The following is a 19,740-nucleotide window of genomic DNA, read 5'->3' as shown; positions in this document are numbered from 1 at the left end:
TACATAGGAAATATTACAGTACGTGCAATTTGAAATGTCATATAATTAAAAAAATATTAAAAACAAAATTAAAAAGTATTAACATGGTACATAGGTGTCGAGGCGTCGTAAAGCGGTGACAGTGTGATGCTTATATAAAATAAATATAAACCAACTTGGATAAACGAGAGTCTAAAGAACTGTGGTATTTTTCTCGTTTATAGGTTTCTCTCTAACCCGATTTTTTTTTGCTTGTTGAGGTCGCGAATCACTTATCCAAATTGGACTGTATTTCATATTTAAAAGTAAAAAAAAATATGTAATAATACTTATTATGATATGGCAGATTCGATTAGAAAAAATTGTTATGAATTTTGATTTTAATATTTATTTTTAAAAAAAAACAACTATAAAACTAAGTACCTACTCTAATTATTTTACTATGCTAATGTCAGTTCAAATCAGATCAATATAAAAAACCTAAATAATAGTCGAAAACCTAAAAGTACATTTGCCATGTTACAGAATAGCTTTTAAAAACATATTTATTATCTAAATTTATAAAAAAAAATATAGTCAAAAAATACTTAAATGCAAGTTTAATACATAAGTACACAAAATTACTAAATAAGCGATTTTGATAGTCATAATTTTTAATTCTATCTTAACTTCGTACACTTTGTTTCCTTGGCCGTTTTTATTACTGACAGATTTATAGCCTGAACAGAAATGTAAATACCATCGTCAAGTTACAGTAAAATATGGATATAATTTATTTGCTTATATTATTAAGTTATGTAATAAAAAGCTTTTAGCGCCCACAAATCAGGATTTTTATTATTCTTGGTCAGACCATAGACATATCAATATATATATATATATATAATATATATATATATATATATATATATAATATATTATATATATATATATATATATATATATATGTTAGTATTTTTGCGTTTCTACAATGGAAAACCGCTGTAATAATTATAAAAAAACCTTTTTATATTTGGATTAAATATCAGTAAGTTTTCCATAAACAACTTTTCCACTTTTAAATTCATCCATCACTTTTCTTTGAAAGTTTAAACATGCGTTTTTTCAGTTTCCGTATTCAAAGGTCTCTTGGCTCCCTCTTCGTCTTGATTCTCAGGCGGATTGTTCCAGGGCTGCTGCTCTCCAGACCCGAACAATGTGTATACGATTATTTCTATTATGTACAACCCTATTGTTACGAAGAAAATGATACGCCACGCTGATATGGTTTGCTGGAAACAAAATATTACTTATTTTAAAGAAATATTTGATTGTTTGTTTGTGTGCATAAATTGATTTGAAAAATTATTTCACTGTTGGGAAGCTACATCCTTGAGTGACATAACCTATATTTATTAATAGATATTTTTAATTCCGCGCAAAGTCGCGGGCAACTACTAGTTCTTATATAAATATAAGTTGCATCTCTCGCATTCTGTATTCTTCAATTTTATTAATAATCTTATTCACTTACGTTTCCATGTGTCAATACTCCAACGAAAATAGGTACAACGATACCGGGAATTGTTGCTACCGTATTCGTCAAAGCCATGAGGGTACCTGAAAATATTTTAAACATAAATATCCTGCTCGAAGGACCTTTTTATTCGTTCTTTTCATTGGCTGATGAAAGTGCCTTTCAGTTTTATAAGCATTTTAAAATAGCTACTTACCAGCGAAGTTTGGTGCTATATCGATGTGGTTGGAGAGGAATCCACAGAACATGCCTCCGATACAGGTGACGCCGATCGCAGTGAGCGCCACAGCAACACCCCGCGCGCATCCCACGTAGCACAGAGCCAGCAGGCACGCCGCCGGCACAACGGATGCTAGAATTTTTATTATCATTAGAAGGCAAACGTACATTTCATAGAACCAAGGAAGCGTTAGTATGTTGGCTTCCATAATAATTATAAATAAACTATGGTGAATTTATTATATCACTATACCCACCGTTTAGTCAGGTTAAAAAGTTTTAGTTAATTTTTACTATATAAACTTACCGAATAAGGTGCCAATCTTCCTAGCAGTGGTGGTAGTGATGATGTTCTTGCCGCGCAGCCAGTCCAGTGTGCGGCTCAGCGCTATACTGAAGATCCACAGCGACAGGAATGGTAGGGAAGTGGTTACTGCATTCTATCAACAATATTAACAACGGTCAGAATACAAATACTGGGGTAAATAAAACAGTAACGGTCTCCTAAAATGAATTACAAAAATATTAGTTCTTTTATTCACCTAAATAAGTCCAAAGGAAAACGAAACATCGACCCAGTTTATCATAATTTACCGTGGGTTTCTGATACCAAAATTCCCGTTTAAAACATATTTTTATATTTTTTTGTCAAAGATGAAAGACAGGTATGACGAAAACAAATGTTTTATACAGAGATTTTAGTCAGAATGCTACGATTAGTGTATAAATTTTACTACCTCAGTCATGTTGAACTTGAGGACCTGCTTCATGTAGAAAGGCAATTCGATGAGCAACATATACCAGCCCCAGTTGGAGCACGCGTGCGCCACCAGGATGGCCAGGAATGCGTGTGACGTCAGCACCGCACGCCATGGCACCGGTAACTTCTAGAAGAATCAAGGACACAAGGAGATAACATCAATTTAATTCTACTTTCACCGATATTGATTTGCTGATCAATATCGGTCAAGCTTTCAATGTTTCTTACAATTACCTTATGCGGTGTATGATCATTCGTCTTCCCTCCCAGTGAGGTGACGATCATCTCCCGTTCCTCGGTGCTGATGAGCGGCTGCTGCTGCGGCGTGTCCTGCACCAGAGCAACCCACAGCACGCACCATAGGCATGACAGACCTCCCATCACGTAGAACACGCTTTCCCAACCTATGTAAGGTGACGAATTAGTGTCATTCAATTCGTTCAATCATTCAAATGTTAACTGAATGAAATGAAAACTTAACTAAGGGATACTAGATCTAGATTATACATCAAAGTTCAAGTGGATTAAAGAAACTTTGACCAGATCATTCTTTTGTACTCTTGTAGGTTTATTTTGCTTTGTTAAATGCGGTCTTTCGAGAAACTTCTTAGGACACAATGTGAGGCCAAGTTTAAATACCAAAATGGCCACTGTTGATCAACATGCATCGTATTTCATGGATCATTCGAGAACTAATAGTACTCACCCAGCGAAGCGGTGAGCATGCCGGCCATGAGCATAGATATGACAGTACCGAGCGATGTTCCCGCGTATACCAACGCCGCCATTACGCTGCGCTCAGCCGGTGGTGCCCATTTTGACAGAAGTACATGCATCGCAGGAAATGTAACACCCTGTGAAGTAGTGTGTAAGAGTAGGTTAGTCTTAAAAACTGTATATACAAAGTCAAGTTGACCAAAAAAAGATAATACCACTTATGTTATAGAATTCAATAGCTATAAAAAGAAAGAGCTAGAAATTGACTTCCGGTATACTCTTCACACGAAACACTATTGCATGCACTTGACGTCTGTTCTGTGTGGTCGTGGTGTCACACAGGATGCCCATTCTCTTCGTGCGTCAGCGTTCGGAGTTTACCACTGCCTAGTTGTTTCATTTCTGTTGCTTTAAAAATGTAGTACCAATTATTTAATGATTAGTCTTGAAGTATACATACCCCACCTATACCTTCTCCTATTCTCATGATGACCACCGCAATGTAATGCGCCTCCGCCATGACAGGCGTGAGCAAAGTGCACACAACATTTATAGTCACGCTGAAGAACATCACCCATTTTGCTGAGAATAACTCGGCTACACGAGCACCTGCCGGTATTAAACTTTTGTTAGCTTTAAATACTCGAAATACTAGGACAGTGTTACTCAAAGCAGCCGCAGTTCTCCGAGGAGCTTCTGGAGGTTTCACGAAAATTATTTTTGATCATAATTTAAAAGAATATTTAATGGGTAAAATCCTATTATAAGTTAGAACGCAAACTTAACTAAGATAAGAATTACAAATTCTTTGCCTTAGAATTATCAGACATAGAATCTAGGGTTCCGTCAAATACTTCGCTTCCTAGGGTTCCGCAAACTAAAAAGTTTAAGAACCGTTACATCAGAAGGTTTTCTTTTTCAATCTACAATGGTATTTGTTTCATGGTTATATATCCTAACTTACGTGATCAAACATCCATGATTACAAAGGGCTTTAAAACTTGTTTAATGTATGCATAACGATAACGGTTAAATAACGGTTTTGACTTAATGTAGTGGGCGTCGAGTTGTAAACTATGCATTCGAACTTAAGAATATCTTGTATCAATTTAAGACTTAATCTAACTTACCAGGTATTTGAGAAACGAAATAACCCCAGAAGTAGCAACTAAGAACTATTCCTTGAATTTCCGATGACCACTCGAATGGCCCATCCATTTCCTAGAACAAATACATTTTACTGTATGTATACAATAATTCATCTTTAATCTATCATCTATAATTGCTCTACCGTCATTAAGTCTAAATTTGCGTACCTATAAGTGTAAATGTAAACTATGACTAAGTATTCAAATTCATTAGCATTAATCATATCGCAACGTCCCGCGTGTCCAAAATCACGTCGCGTCGCGTCGTTCGTGTATAGTTATAGTAGAATTTTTGTTTGGCGCTAAAATTGACAGATGACAGCTCCACAACAATTACACTAAAAAGTTTAAAAACTCTTTTTTATACACACGAATTTATTGAACTAGAATGTCTCTCAGTTCCTCAGAACAAAGTACCAAAATTTAATAAAAATACGAATAGAGGACAATATACTCGTACACAATATACCTATATTGATTTTTATTTCGTTTGATATAAAGAGGCCACATTAGTACTTTCATAAATGTGTCGCGGTCATTACATTTAGCCCGATCGAATTGCGATGACCGCGTTTTGTCTCCCGATAAAAATAATTAGCCAACGACTTTTATTGCCTTTTCTTCTTTAAACATCATAAAGTGACCCAAATACTTAACGTATGTCTATAATTTATGCAAAATAATGGTCTGAACAGTTTATAGTTTTTAATTCGGTTGCCCGTTTAAAAATACAATGGTCTTATTTTAATTTTAAAAAATAATTCGGTTCTTGGTGAAAATTTAAGCTGAAATATCTAGATCTAAACAAGTTCAAACATAAGTTTTTTTTAGATCTAGGTATTGTAGATAAGTCAACGAGTTTTATACTGTAAACTAAAAATAAAATAATAGACCTACGAGTTAAGAGATGTACAGGAGAAAAGGTCGATTGTTTACTTATCCACGAATCTTGGAATTAGTCCAAAATTCAAAATAATTATTTTATCACATTCCCACCACTAGTATAGAAGCGTTCGATATTAATAAAACCTCGGTTAAATAATGTCTGATTTTATACCTAACTCAATAAATAAAATAAAATGTAATACTTTTTGTCGCATTGTCGCGACGACAAGACGCAGTTTACTACAAACCAGATAAAATAGTAATCGAAATTAAATCATATGGGTATTTGTTAGTCGAATCTTGCGATATTTACGATAATGAAATATCAATAAGCAACCTTGTTACAATCATTGATTCATTGTGAATAAATGGTACGTATCTATACATTGTAGTTCTAAAAAATTAAGCTTAAAATTATCAATATGACCAAGGTCATTTTATATGTAGTAATGGTCAAAATAACCCTAAGTCCTACAAAAATTATTGTAACAGGTCTTAAAGCTTATACGTATGTACTACTAAATGTATGTGTAACTAAATGTTATAAATTTCAAGTTAATTTACAATTCTGCTCTTTCACGTTATTGTTGATCTGGAAATTTTATCAGTTTTGGCGCCAAACGCGTAATGTACAATGGCGCCCGATTTATAAATATCACTGTTTTTCTCCTCAAATTAAAGATTGTTCAAATAAAACAATTTTTATACCAATTTTCGCTTCGCACATCTACTGACGCACTCACAGTCTTTATGTTGTCTCCACTAAGGGATTCCCTTAGTGCTCAAATAACGACCCAAATGCGTCAGTCAATTTTTAAATGTCTTACCGTGACGTGACTGCCGCTAGAAGTTGGTTGACATTCCACATCACTAGGCGGCGTGTAGTTGCCTAACCCCAGGAGCTCCCTGTCAGGATTAGAGGCTAGGCGTATAGACGTGTGGTTGAGCATTCCGACCATAGCAACTGACAGGTTCACTTTCAAACCATAGACAATCGCCATCGCGATAGATCCCAGCACAGCGAGCACATACCGTGCCGGCACCACCTCTGTTGACAAAACATTTTATTATACCGAGAACCCTGAAGAAATTCCTACGATGAAATCAGCATTGGTCTGGATATTTTCAAGATATTTTTGGCAGATAAAAATGAATTTGTTTGCAGAAAGAAATAATTCCAAAAAAGTCAATTGCAATAGCTTTACCTATTTAACGATTAATAAGATTTCTTGTACTAAAATCTAAGTAATATTATATTAATGTTTATAATGGTAACTAATACTTTATTTCTTGAGTAATCAAATCTTAAAATTGAATGTGCTAGCAAAAGTTTACATACAAATGTATCTCTTTCCTGGTAATAATACAACCCATTGCTGTGAAATCGGAAGGAATTACGGAATACCTATATTAAACAATTTTCCTAATGCTTAAATGCGTCCCACCTTCTTTAAGTTTACCTTCAGTTCACCTTCATTCAGTTTACTTAGTATTGCGTCAGATCGCAATCGCAAATATTTATAAATCAATTTAAGATTTGTCATTTTACTAAAGAACACAAATATCTATTTTGTCTTACGATTTGATATTTCATTAGTTAAGGATAAAAATATAAGGAACTCCATACGTTTTCAAGAGCTTGTACAAATATTACACAGATAAATACAAACAGCAAACAACATTAATACATTTCGTGTATTTAAAAGTGGACTTTATAACTATTGTGGTAGAGTATACAATAATAAATTGAAGTCAATCTAGCGCGTAGTACGTTATCCTGTGACCTTCCCGCACAACAAGGTTGTAAGATCCAGAATGAAATGTTTCGTAACATATTCCCCTAGCAAGTTCAAGGGTTCAATTTATTCTGGGCGAAGGAAACAAGCCATCATTCCTTGGACAGTGCCTATATCGAACTATTTTTAATTCGATTTCTAACAACTAATATTTATTAAGTTACATTAATTAATTATTGAGTAGGTTTGTTTCAATGTTTTAAAACTTATCAAAAAATTAGGGTTGTCAACTTGTCAAACAGCCTTCTCTACAAAATCACTAAAATCCTTAATCAAGTTTTACTTAAAACAAATTGCGCGAAAAATTTGCAAAGTAATAAAATATAATAGTTATAAATATAATTAATACCAATGTATGGCTCATCAAATGTGAATTAATTCTCATAATTTCTCTTCAATCAATTCTTCAAACATACTGTCGACAACCCTATTATTGACAACGTCATTTTAATTTTTATCATTATGCGTCCGAGTTCAATGCACTTTTCCTCTGCGTGTGTTGATTTAAATATAATGATGTATTTACTACTACAATAAATCACTACAACGCAAATGTTTTAAATTTATTCTTTTCTCCCCAAACGATATTCTATCAAAAGCTTCTTACGATATCGAATAAATATGATTATATGATTCTACCGAAAAACTACAGTAGCACAATAAGATTAAGTTAAAACAACACTGAATTTTGCCATAGATTAATTTTTGAACACAAAATAAAAAATGTATCTCTTAAATAAATTATGAAGGTAATTATTAGGCAAAAGGGCACGATTTATGTTCACATAACGACATCAATAATAAACATAACCCGTATCAATAAAATATAAATAAAATAAACTTACTTCCGAATATATTCCCTTTTGCTGGTACATCAGGATCATCCATGGTGATAATTTAAAATAACGGTCGTTAGTTTCTAACACAAGCTTGTTGTAATTACACAAAATAAACCAAACACACGTTTGTCGTCAACGGAATGTCGTACGCGTTTGCCGGGAACGTATAAGAAACGTATAAGAAACGTTTTAGTAAATGCAAGCCACCAGAAACATGTTGCAATCTCAGTCATAATACTAAAGACTCTCCCTCTCCTTAATTTACTTATAGACGGCGCATTCTTTCAGTTCATCGTACGTGATTTCTACCATGTACCGAAATGTTTCTGACGTTCCGAGCGTCCCGTTTGAGCTTTCGCGGTCTTTCAAGGTGACCTTCAAAGCTCCTTAGAGATCGATTGAATACAAAACTACGTATGAAATTATATTACTGTTATGACTTCAAATTAATATTATCGTTGAAAAGAACATAATTATAATCTTAATTTGTTTAAAAAATTAATGTTTACGTAATGGAAATTGTAAATTATTACTTCATAATACACATAAGGCTTTCATCAACTTTCATCGTCATTAGTGACATCTAGTGTTTTGTAGCAAACGGTTAGTTTACACTTTATACGATTTTTTTACTTACTTTCCCTACAAGATGGCGCCTTACGATATTTATAATCAAAAAATGTATTACTAGGAACTAATATTAAGTAGTCTTTGCATTAAAGTCTTTTGATTATATAGAGTCTCCCAAAGTTCAAAGATAGTTAAGAGAAAGAAGGAAATGTATATAAATTGTAGTAGTTGGTAAGTAGTGGCAGTAGGTAGTAAATGGTAATAGAAGTAAGTTGTAGTAGATTATTATTGCGTTCATTCTCAACCCGTTTCATTCTTTCATTCATTCATTCGAATAAAAATCATCATTCGTCAAATCAAAAGTCAAGCAAACGTCATTGACGAATTGACTTTAACGGTGGTTCCGCGTATTCGTAGACGTTAAAAAGTGTGATAAAAATAAGTTATTATCTTAACTGGATAATATAACTGAAATGTATTCTACATTGTTCATTTAAGTGGTGCCTTTCGGCAGTCAAACTTCGGGTAGGGATTAAACCGCACGAACAAACTGTTTACGTTAACAAACTAAAGAACCGTAAACTAAGGAAAGTAAGCGAGAATCGGAGGTGAAAGTTTGTCTAAAATGTTTCGTGCTAAATCGTGAAGCTATGCCAGCTAATATAGCATATAATTAAGTTTAATTAAAACACAATTGGGACCTACTTGCAAATTCATAATATTAAGTTTGAAAATAATTAAAATTGTAGTGTCCGTGTTTTGAAAACTCGTTAAAGAAGATAATTTATTACAAATGGCTTTAAAAATGGAACCAAAGAATGACGTAGATTTTATCTTGAGGAATTTATTGGCAGGAGGTAAGTCTCCGTTATTTATTTTAATTTAATAAATTAATTTTATTCATAATTTTTTACCACTCTTTAAAACATAAACCAAAGTTTTCTTTATTTTTGCCTAGAGGTAGAGACAAGATTGATAATTTAGGGCCACTAATTTAAACCTCTTATATCACATATTAATGTGTTCAACATACAACAGGTGTAGCAGGCATGTGTGCTAAAACTGCAGTAGCTCCGCTTGACAGAATAAAGATCCTGCTGCAAGCACAATCTGTGCATTACAAACATCATGGTGTGTTTGGAGGACTGACCGCAATTGTCAAACAGGAGTCCATCTTTGCGCTATACAAGGGCAATGGTGCTCAAATGGTTCGGATATTCCCCTATGCAGCAACACAATTTACAAGTTTCGAAATTTACAAGAAGGTATGTAAAAGTTTATTTAAATGTAGACAATTTTGACAAAAAAAAATAACTTGTAGCTAATTATTTTTATAATTATATGCACTAAAGTTCAAAGTTCATAAAGAACAAGAGAGCATAGGTCACTTCTTCAAATACATAGAATTACAAAGTTTCCAAACATTTTTTTGTAAGTTTTGACATATTTCATAATGTGAAAAACTTGTATTTCTGACAAACTCGTTAATTCCTTTTCTAAAAAAAATGTACTGCGAAAACATTTTATCATATTAACAAAAGGCAACATATTAATAGAGCCTTGCTGTGATCATGTTATTGGCTCATACATCACTAATAGGCTCAAAGCCTACCAAATTTAGGGGTGACATGCTGTAGTAGACTACACTCTGGCTCTGTGTGGTTTGGTTGACTTGATTGTCAAAATAAAAAATACTTGCCTAACTTTTGGTTTATTGTTTATCATTAATATTAAATTGTATAAATTGTTTTGAGATTCCAATAAAACCTAAAAGTCATGAAAAGGTCAATAGAAAAGACAATCAGCTGGCAGACAGGCTCAATTCTCTATGAATATAATATGGAATTCTCTCTACCAAATCTTACTAATATTATAAATGCCAATGTTTAGATGGATGGATGGAAGCATGTTTGTTTCAAAGTAACTCCGATATGGCTCAATGGATCTTGATGAAATTTTGCATAGATGTAGAACATAGAACACATAGACTACTAATTAAGTTTTTTTTTTTAATTCCGCGCGGGCGACGGCTAGTATATTATGTAACTTTTATCTATTTAACTAGAGTAGTTCACTTTAATACTTTTTTGTGTATATTTTAATTTAACTAGCTTTACCCTTAAAGGTTATCAATGTCATATGTAAGTTTAAAAAAACACATTTGATGATAAAAGCATGATCTAGTTAAATAAAAACAAGATTAAACTAATGGTATATATTTGAATTTCAAACAAAAGTAATTTTCTTTGTTGCAATAAAAACTTGCATTGAAATGAATATGTAAATATTATTTGTAATTATTTCTTACAATACAAAGAAAAAGATATTGATTTATTGTCATTCTTTATTATGAAGTAAAATATATATGTTTTTGTTATATTTACCAAATAAAACGAGTTAAACTGATATATAAACACGGCTTAACATTCACGTATATTCGTCCGGTGGCGGCACTGACTAGTTTCGAGCTCATCGGGGGCCCTTCATCAGGAACATGAAGGGCCCCCGACATCCTTTTAAGAGTGGTAGAACCCGCTTTAACATCTTCGCACGAATTGGCAAGGTTCGCCCGGTGCAATACCACCACCACACAGAAAACAGGCGTGAAGTGGAAGACATTCCGCGTTTCGTCTGATGAGTGTGCGTCCCGGAGGCCTAATTTAGTCCTCTTTCCCTTCCCACCCTTTTCTTATAAGGAAAGGATGGGAAGTGGAAGTGAACTTTCCGGATGAGAGGATGCATGGAAAGGGAAAATATTTTCTTTCTGTGCATCCTCTCCTCCGTCGATTAAAGGTAGGCAACGCATATGCAATTGCGTATGTCTATGGGCAACGGTCACTTCGCTATTTCAGCGATTTCAGGTGGCCGCTCGCTCGTTTGCCACCTTGTGATATAAAAAAAAAAGGATAAGTGGTGACTCCAAGTGAGCGACGAGCCGCGTTCGCGAAATAATACCAGTACCACTCATTCTGATGAAAGGCCCCCGATGGGCTCGAAACTAGTCGGTGCCGCAACCGGACGAATATACGTGAGTATTTAGCCGTGTTTATATATCAGTTTAGTATAATGTCTCACGAAAGTTTGAATAATTTAAAACGAGTTATTTTAAAAATGTCAAATAATATTATGATCCTCAAATAGTTAATTGATTTTGTAATTATAAATAAACTGGATAACAACAATAAAACTAAATATATAACTAATGTTTCTATTAATTAATTGTAATCATGTTATTGTTATTTCAATTTAAATGTTATAATATTTAATTGCAAAGTTATTTGTTATAATAGTATAACAAATAGCTGTTTATTATCAAATTAATTAACAGCTTAACTTATTTGCCATATAAAAGATTGTGTCCTTTGTAGAGCACTGAGGGAGTTACTTAGATTTAATAGAGTAATCTACACTAGGGCCTGTTTAATTTGTCTCTAACCGGGATAAACCCGCAGTAAGTGTAGAAGTAGAGTTGTTATCAATGGTTTAATTGAGTTGGTTCGACCGGATCACGATCTTACAATATAGAGACGCGGAATCGAACCATATTTTCGTGTCCAATTTAAATGTATAATGTCATTTCCTTCAAGAATAAAACAACCTCATTTTCATTAATGTTTTCCTCAAGATAAATGTCATCGAGATGTAACTTAGTTACCTTGCACTCGAAATTAATTTCTCTGCCCTTTCGAAAGTTCATAGCTGCGACATATTTTTGTCTCTATTGTGTCAAAGAGAATGAAAGGGATGACGATATATTTTTATACAAGAGCATTATTTATCTGAACAATATTGGGTGTTCGTGTAATGAATTCGGTTGGTTCATTGTAATGTACTGAGCAACTTACGACAAGGTCAGGCCGACTGTGTACCTTTTATGTCACATCTGTTTAAAATGCGAATTTTTAATTTTTTCCTTCAACGATCGTAGAACAAGACTGTAACGTATTGATTTTTTCATATTTGTATCGTGTGAAATCAATTTTAATGGATGAAAGAAATTAAGAAATTCTTAAACTTATTTTAAATCGTAGACTAGATACGAGAAGTAGCCAATAAAAATAAATCTGCGAGGCTAGACAAAGTGCATACGCTCCGAACCGATTCCATAAAGGATTTCAAATATGAAACTGATAACTTTTGATAAGTCACGTGGTTGTCGTGTGTCAGTTTATTACATTTTATAAATTAGTGCATGGAATCACTTTAGAACGAATGTACTTTATCTAACCCTTCTGATGGATTGAACTCTAACATGTTGGAAAAGAAACTAATCGAATGAAATGAATGATGAGTACAACTCTATCCCGGGAAAAAAAAACATAGCTTGACATTTTCTGTTACGAATGACATATAAATTGTTACTGGTACAGAAAATAAATAATTAATATAATAAAAAAAACATTTAAATTCTTATTTTCTTATCTTATAAATAATTTTAATATATATTTTTTTAATTTAACTATCACAGTAAATAATAAATGATTTTCTCTCATTGTTAAATCACGTAGTTGCGGTAAAAAACGACATTGACCTTTGTTTTTATGATCATAGAAAAAATCCAACTTTGGTCATATTATAATTTCTTATACAGCTGTAAAGTCTTTATTTACTATGTAGGTACATGACATATTTTGTAAATTTTATATTTGTATACGTGCTTTCATGCTTAAAGCCGGCAACGCATCTGTGGTGCCCCTGGTGTTTGCTTAGCGGATGTCCATGCCCACCGGTGACCTTTTTACGTTGACTACTCTTACCCTAAAGGAAAACACATTTTCTACATCAGTAAAACCGTTATTCGCAATCAAATTCTTTACAATCTTGTACCATTAAATTGTAGTAGTATCTAAATTGATGGAAGGGGCCGGAGTTTATAAATGGATTGTTAAGTGGACAGCCATAATGTTTGTAACTGGATTTCCACTGTCAAGACTCCCGTTGAAAAATATTGCCGTCTCAGTTTTTTAAAAAAGAGTAAAAGGGATGAGAATTCTTTTTTAGATATGTGGTGCGCGTTAGTAACCCACGATTACCACTCATAACTTTTTTTTTCAGCAATATTGATACGAATAGTAAGTAACTATAGATCATTTCAAATATCTTGGTGGCTCAAGATTTTGTGCGCAGCGACTCGTGCGACGTTCGAGCGGCCAAGATATTTGACAACCTCAATATAATAATAAATTTTGTTTACAAGTGAAAACAAAATGTTTGTATATTTAGTTTTTATCGTATTTGTAGTAACAGATAAATCACGATTTATTTATCACGATCTTTGATTTTATGTAGCAAATTTAGGTGAGAATTATTATGTTATTGACAAACGTGTCTAAGACTAGACTGGACAATAATATTTTGTTTGCTTTTGACGACACACCCACTGGATTACTTAAACATCCTTTTAGTACGTCAACTAAATAAAGAATTTTGATAGCTACTTAAATTTATGTAAACTAACTTGTACTTACTGCTACTTAAATTTATGTAAACTATGACTTAAAACAAAGAAAAGGTTCCTAACTTGTAAGTTAGGAACCTTTTCTTTGTTTTAAGTCTGTTATAAAGTTACTCAACCTTATAAGTTTTGTTTAACATGTAATAGGATTAAGTTATGGAGGTCAAGCCACCTCACTCGTCCGACGAAATGCAGTACAGTTCGTTTCAAATATCTTAGCACCCAAAGACTAAGGCGCACTGCGCAGTGTCTTTCCCCAGCATTTCTTTACGCCCGCTACAACTAAAATTAGCCGACATGATATCTGACAACTCCTGTACCTATGTTTCTATTATAAAACAAATACCATTTGCGGAAAAACAATATAGCATAGACCATTATGGTTTCCACAAAGCCTGCTATAATTTTGTTATCTACTTTTAACGTTGATTTCTTTTCCAGTATCTAAGCGTGATAAACATCCCGATGGTGCAGCACGGTGACAAGTTCGTTGCGGGCGCGGCGGCCGGTGTCACCGCTGTCACGCTCACCTACCCGCTCGACACGATACGAGCACGCCTCGCCTTCCAAGTGACAGGCGAGCACCGCTACACCGGCATCGCTAACACCGCCATGACCATGTTCCGCACGGTTAGTGGAAACGCCCCTTATCGCCGCACATAGAGTATTAAAGTTAAAGGGAGAAAATATTAAATTTTATGTTCTGAATTAACTCAAAAATGACTGGACAAATGTTAAAATTTCTTTTTTGTTTTAGAAAGTCCTTTTATCAGCCAGTGATTGTACTTATATAGGCTGGTAAGTAGTATGTTATATACAATAAAAATTCCTTATTCGCGGAATCCGACTGTCAATTATTACGGCGTCGACGTACTTTTTTAGTACATATTTGTCTGACATATTGGTACAATGTACAGGAGGGCGGTATCCACGCGTTATACCGCGGCTTCGTGCCAACGATGGTCGGCATGATCCCATACGCCGGCTTCAGTTTCTACTGCTTCGAGTCTCTCAAGTACCTCTGCATGAAGTACGCGCCCACCTCGCTCTGCAGAAAGTGCGACAGGAACACAGGTCAGATAATACCAGAGATTTAAACATAATACTAGTTATAGAGCGGATATTCAAAAGCACGTAATGACTTGGGGGGTCACACAAAAATGTTTCTGTGTTTAAAAAGATGTACTGCATCTTTTTAAATACACGGTTTCTTTCGTAACATTCTGTCTATTAAATCTTACATCAACAAGCAAGTTTCCTACTAGTAAAATAGCTAAAAGCAAACGATTTGTTTTGAAATAAAAATAATTTAAACTTTAGCAATAGGAGTGATTTACTTGATTTTGTTGCAATGACGTAAATACAGCTGCAAAATATTTTACACGGTTCGTTAAATTTAACACGAGATTTAATTTTACATGTCGATTACAAATAGCTGAAGTTTTTAGCAAGAATATGTGCAATATATTTGTAAATAAATTTAATGTACCATTTCATCGACTTGACTATTCTCTACTTGTTATATCTTACCAATCTTTAGATGTTGCGAATGTTTAGATGTATGGATGTTCAAAAATATCTCCAGAACAACTGAACGGATCTGGATGAAATTTCGTATAAATTTGGTATACAGTCTGGAAGAACACATAGGCTACTAATTATGTTTTTTTTTAATTCTTCACGGACGGAGTTCTACATATAAATGAATCTAATGAATATTTTAGAATAATATCGATCTATAGTTGTACGAGGAAAATCTCCGTTTGTTAGTCTCTAAGCGCTACTACAACCTTGAGATCATCGCTTCTTATTTCCATATGACATAGACAATCTATCAAGTAGAATGAACGTTATTGTTGTCTCCGGATCAAAACGGACACCAACAAGGTTGGTGAATTACTAAATAAGTAACGTTTTGTATCGTGTTACGTTCATAAGTTGAAAGAAAACCTCGCGATGCAATCTGCACAGGTGAGCGTGGTTGACCCATGGCCTACTCATCCCGAACTTAGGGTAGGCCGGAGCCCCTCAGTGGGGACGTATAGTGAGCTGATGATAATAACGTATTAAAAGTATCCTGAACTAAGGGTGTATAAATGTGAAAGATGTTGAGGTGCGAGGACCGTGCTGAATTGGAACTTTTCGATTTCGGCCTATTTCTTTGTATTACGGTGTTGATCTAGATAAACTCTTCAAAGTACTAGTATAATTTGCAGGTGGTCTGGTGCTGACGGTGCCAGGCAAGCTGGTGTGCGGAGGGCTGGCTGGTGCGGTAGCGCAATCAGTGTCCTATCCGCTGGACGTAACACGTCGCCGCATGCAGCTCGCCTGCATGGATCCCAATACCGCTAAGTTTGGGTAAGTTGCAACACTTATGGAGGTAGTTTGATAATACTAACATAACCTAACAGAAGGCTATTCTAACCTAACACCTGGTTAACATAACCTGAAACACTCTGTAAATTATGAGTGTTTCTTGTCGAGTATGACGTATTTGTTGAAATGTTTAATGGTATGAGACATTTCATGATGCTTTTGACAAAAAATTGGTGATTGGCATCTATCTAATTTAATAACTAGACTAGTATGCATGGTATATAACTAATCGTTGGTTCCTGAGGTCAAAATCTCTGTATAAAATATATCGTCATCCCTGTCATTATCTTTGAGAAAACAGACATAGCAGTATGTTTTAAATGAGGATTTCGGTCTGAGAAACCCACGGTAAATTGAGTAAATCAATAAAAATTAGAAATCATAATTTAGTTATAATAATAAGTAGTTGTTTTGAATTTAGTGTAATTCGTTAATTGTATACATTTATAAGTTGGGATTTAGAGTCGAGTTAAACATTGCTTCATCTTCACTAATCGTGGGTTTCTGAGACTAAAATACCCGTATGAAACATATTGTTATCTCTGTTTTATCAAAGATAATGACAGGGATGACGATATGTTTAGATATTTTGGTCTCACAAACCAACGTTAAGAGAGGCTTATGTCCATCAGTGGGCTTATGAGTCGGAAATAATATTTGCTCTCTGTTGATTGTAGATTTTTATTATATTAGACTGGTCTAGCTTTTGCATCACGTGTAAGAATAGTATAAAATATGTAATTACTAACAAACAATTATTTCATATTACATAATCTTTGCATGTGGTGATGGCGTAAACAACAGAAGGTTGGTTATAGTTTTTATATTTATTTCTATAGTACATAATAACCCGCAATTAATTATGCATATTAATGGCCTTTAATAGATTAATTATAAAAAAAAATATGTTTCCAGTAAATTATATTCATTGCATAGTTATGACATAAAGCATGTTTATTATTTTAAATTGGTTATAAAAAAAGTAATATTCTGTGATACGAGACAAAATTACCAAAAATTAAGTAAACTTCTATCAAATAACAAGAAAGAAGTAAGGTTATGTTATTAAAGGAAAAAATTTTCATTAAAATAATATTTATCGTAAAATAAGTGACATTTAACAATATAAAAATATTATGGCGCTTTATGCTTTAAAAATAAAACTGTAATTTCCGAACGGAAGCCTAATTTGTTAATTTTTTTATAGCGCGGGAATGATTAAAACATTGACGTTGATATACCGAGAGAATGGTATCACAAAAGGATTGTATCGCGGCATGAGCATCAACTACCTCAGAGCCATTCCAATGGTCGCCACATCATTCTCCACATACGAGCTCATGAAGCAGCTGCTCCAACTGGACACGGGCATGAGCGTCGCTTAGATGTCTATACTCAAACTTGACAAATCTGACCCGGTGGCAGGAAATGACACGAAATAGCAATACCTCATTAGCCATTCTGTCAACAGTGTTGCCAACATATACAAAGGTGCTGTTTAAAATGCCGAAAATATGATATTTTATATAAAGTTAAATGTCAATTTTTAATCAACTGTTATTAAAAAAAAATATGCTAAACAATAAAAATGTGATGAACTGACTAAAAATCCGCCAAATTTAGCCATATAATATACTAAATTGGCAACACTGTTTAGCAATGTCAAGAAAGTGCTACGAGGTCCTTGTTTTGTGTCATTTTCTATGTATAAGTTTGTTTCAGTCATATTTTCTGAGAGATTTGCGTTAACGGCGCTTCTCACCTGGTCAGAGTGTTTGTCGCTATTTATTTTTACTAGAAAAATATACCAAGCTAACAAAAACTACCAAATGGCAGGAAATATATTAAAGGGTATTATTAATAGTTAATAGTGTAAAGTCTCTCTGTTCTATAATTTATAGTCTGCAGATTCATGACGTCACTATCAGTATTTGTAAAGGTATTTTTCAAATACGCTAATTGTTTAGATATTTCCAGGTTGTACAATCAGTACACAGTTAAATTTGTTAAATAAAATGACAATTCTTAAAGAATTTCGACTACTCAAATATTTGAGGTTATGAAAGCGTAACAGTTTGTTTGTTTTTTAATATGAAATTTGTTATTGTTAACCAAGTTAAGAATCTTTTGGCATTATTTGTGGGTTATATTTACATACGTTGTATTGTTTGTTTTTCACCTGAATTAAATATAAGTCATAACCTAAATTCCGATCGTTAAACGTAAATAAACATTTTTCCTCCAAAAATTTCATTACATTGAACCAGATTCACGTTCTTCGTATAAATAATTTTTAATATTTAACGAAAAACACGTATCTGTTTATTTTAGTAAGAAAGATTGCACACGTTTAACAAAGTTTTTTTATTTTAAATAACAAGTCTTCTTGGTTAAAATGTATTTTAGGAAATTGTGTATACAATTATTACTCTTGGTGTTTATTTTCCACAAATGGTTATTTAATTAAATTATGGTTGTCGAAAATTAGGTATTAATTTTAGATAATATATAACTTTAAATATGAGGAGTCGACAAAATAATGTATTTATTGAATTTTATTTAAGCTTAAATGTTACAAGACCTTTGAGGTTATATTCTGCCACAAGTTTGACATTCCTTATAGGACGCGTTTAGTTCATGCGAAATAAATAAAACTGTATTTTTTTAATTTATTTAATAGACAAGGAACGTACATTTTAAACTAAAGGAGACCACTTTGAGTACGACTGCAAGTAATTTTAAAATATTTATACAAATAATTAATTACACAAAACAATTATTATCATTATTATGAATAAAATTCGAAATATTGCATCGTTTTTTTAATTCAATTTTATTTAAATGATAACTGTGGTGTCGGTTGATGTTTGTTAAATTTTTGTGTTGAATTTTGTTACACAAATTAAAAGATTCACTGTATATTTGTAAAATTTTTAATTTTCTAGATGGTCAGATAATTGTTAATATTAAAAGGACTACGGGAATAACTAGCGAAAAATTGTGCAAATAACAATTGTTATGGATTTCTGCTGCCGCAACATACATATAAAGCATTTGTCATTCTTTAAAAAAAAGGTTATCTTCAATTGTTTTTTTTTACTTTCGATTGAAAGTTAAAATGAAGTAAATGTAGTTGCGTCAAATCCCATACATGGCAGCTGTCATAATGGCTGCCATGTATAGGTGATCATAATCTTTGACTTTTTTAATTATTTTATGAAAATTGTTTGAAGTGATATTGTAAAATAAGGGTAGCTGTTGATCTATAGTTATTGCAAAAAAAATGTTTGACCAGATATATTTTGAAATTTACTTAATTTAAGTGTAAATTGTAGTTTAGAGTTTTGATTGGAATGCGAATGTTTCGGCGGCAGAAACCCTCGGTAATTTTATATAACTTATGCATTTCAATGGCCTTTGATACAGGTGTGCTGTTTGTATATATTCAAATTAAAAAATATATATTTTTTTGAATATTTT

General features: G+C 33.2%; 2 protein-coding genes across 3 annotated transcripts; one reads left to right on the top strand and one right to left on the bottom strand.

Annotated features, from left to right (window-relative positions):
• Positions 1–970: 970 nt before the first annotated feature.
• Positions 971–8,323, bottom strand: MFS3 (major facilitator superfamily transporter 3). The gene is made up of 11 exons (XM_013324808.1): positions 7,866–8,323; positions 6,052–6,272; positions 4,322–4,412; positions 3,652–3,800; positions 3,181–3,328; positions 2,709–2,878; positions 2,452–2,601; positions 2,022–2,154; positions 1,692–1,847; positions 1,493–1,578; positions 971–1,250 (listed from the first exon to the last, which is right to left on the bottom strand). Exons 1-11 carry the CDS (start codon positions 7,906–7,908, stop codon positions 1,068–1,070), a joined length of 1,530 nt encoding a protein of 509 aa, XP_013180262.1. The 5' UTR covers positions 7,909–8,323; the 3' UTR covers positions 971–1,067.
• Positions 8,324–8,781: 458 nt separating this feature from the next.
• Positions 8,782–18,613, top strand: LOC106126803 (graves disease carrier protein). Of its 2 annotated transcripts, XM_013324671.1 has the most exons (7): positions 8,782–9,286; positions 9,468–9,694; positions 14,326–14,514; positions 14,802–14,958; positions 16,101–16,242; positions 17,065–17,067; positions 17,468–18,613. In XM_013324671.1, exons 1-7 carry the CDS (start codon positions 9,223–9,225, stop codon positions 17,643–17,645), a joined length of 960 nt encoding a protein of 319 aa, XP_013180125.1. In that variant the 5' UTR covers positions 8,782–9,222; the 3' UTR covers positions 17,646–18,613. The 2 variants fall into 2 exon arrangements, with proteins under 2 accessions (XP_013180125.1, XP_013180126.1); XM_013324672.1 differs by lacking the exon at positions 17,065–17,067 and having other exon boundaries at positions 8,783–9,286.
• The last annotated feature ends 1,127 nt before the right edge of the window (positions 18,614–19,740 follow it).

Source organism: Papilio xuthus, unplaced genomic scaffold, assembly GCF_000836235.2.
Source record: "Papilio xuthus unplaced genomic scaffold, Pxut_1.1 DF824992.1, whole genome shotgun sequence".
In the NCBI taxonomy this organism is placed as follows: Eukaryota; Metazoa; Arthropoda; class Insecta; order Lepidoptera; family Papilionidae; genus Papilio; species Papilio xuthus.
This window is presented reverse-complemented; position numbering and strand designations above follow the sequence as displayed.

Excerpts from the sequence above, each read along its gene's own strand:
- MFS3 (XM_013324808.1), bottom strand. The coding sequence starts at position 7,908 with ATGGATGATCCTGATGTACCAGCAAAAGGGAATATATTCGGAA. Across the intron at positions 3,801-4,321 it reads TTTCGTTTCTCAAATACCTG|GTGCTCGTGTAGCCGAGTTA; the intron begins GTAAGTTAGATT and ends TAATACCGGCAG. Across the intron at positions 1,579-1,691 it reads TATAGCACCAAACTTCGCTG|GTACCCTCATGGCTTTGACG; the intron begins GTAAGTAGCTAT and ends AAATATTTTCAG.
- LOC106126803 (XM_013324671.1), top strand. The coding sequence starts at position 9,223 with ATGGCTTTAAAAATGGAACCAAAGAATGACGTAGATTTTATCTTGAGG. Across the intron at positions 9,287-9,467 it reads GAGGAATTTATTGGCAGGAG|GTGTAGCAGGCATGTGTGCT; the intron begins GTAAGTCTCCGT and ends AACATACAACAG. Across the intron at positions 14,959-16,100 it reads AAAGTGCGACAGGAACACAG|GTGGTCTGGTGCTGACGGTG; the intron begins GTCAGATAATAC and ends TATAATTTGCAG.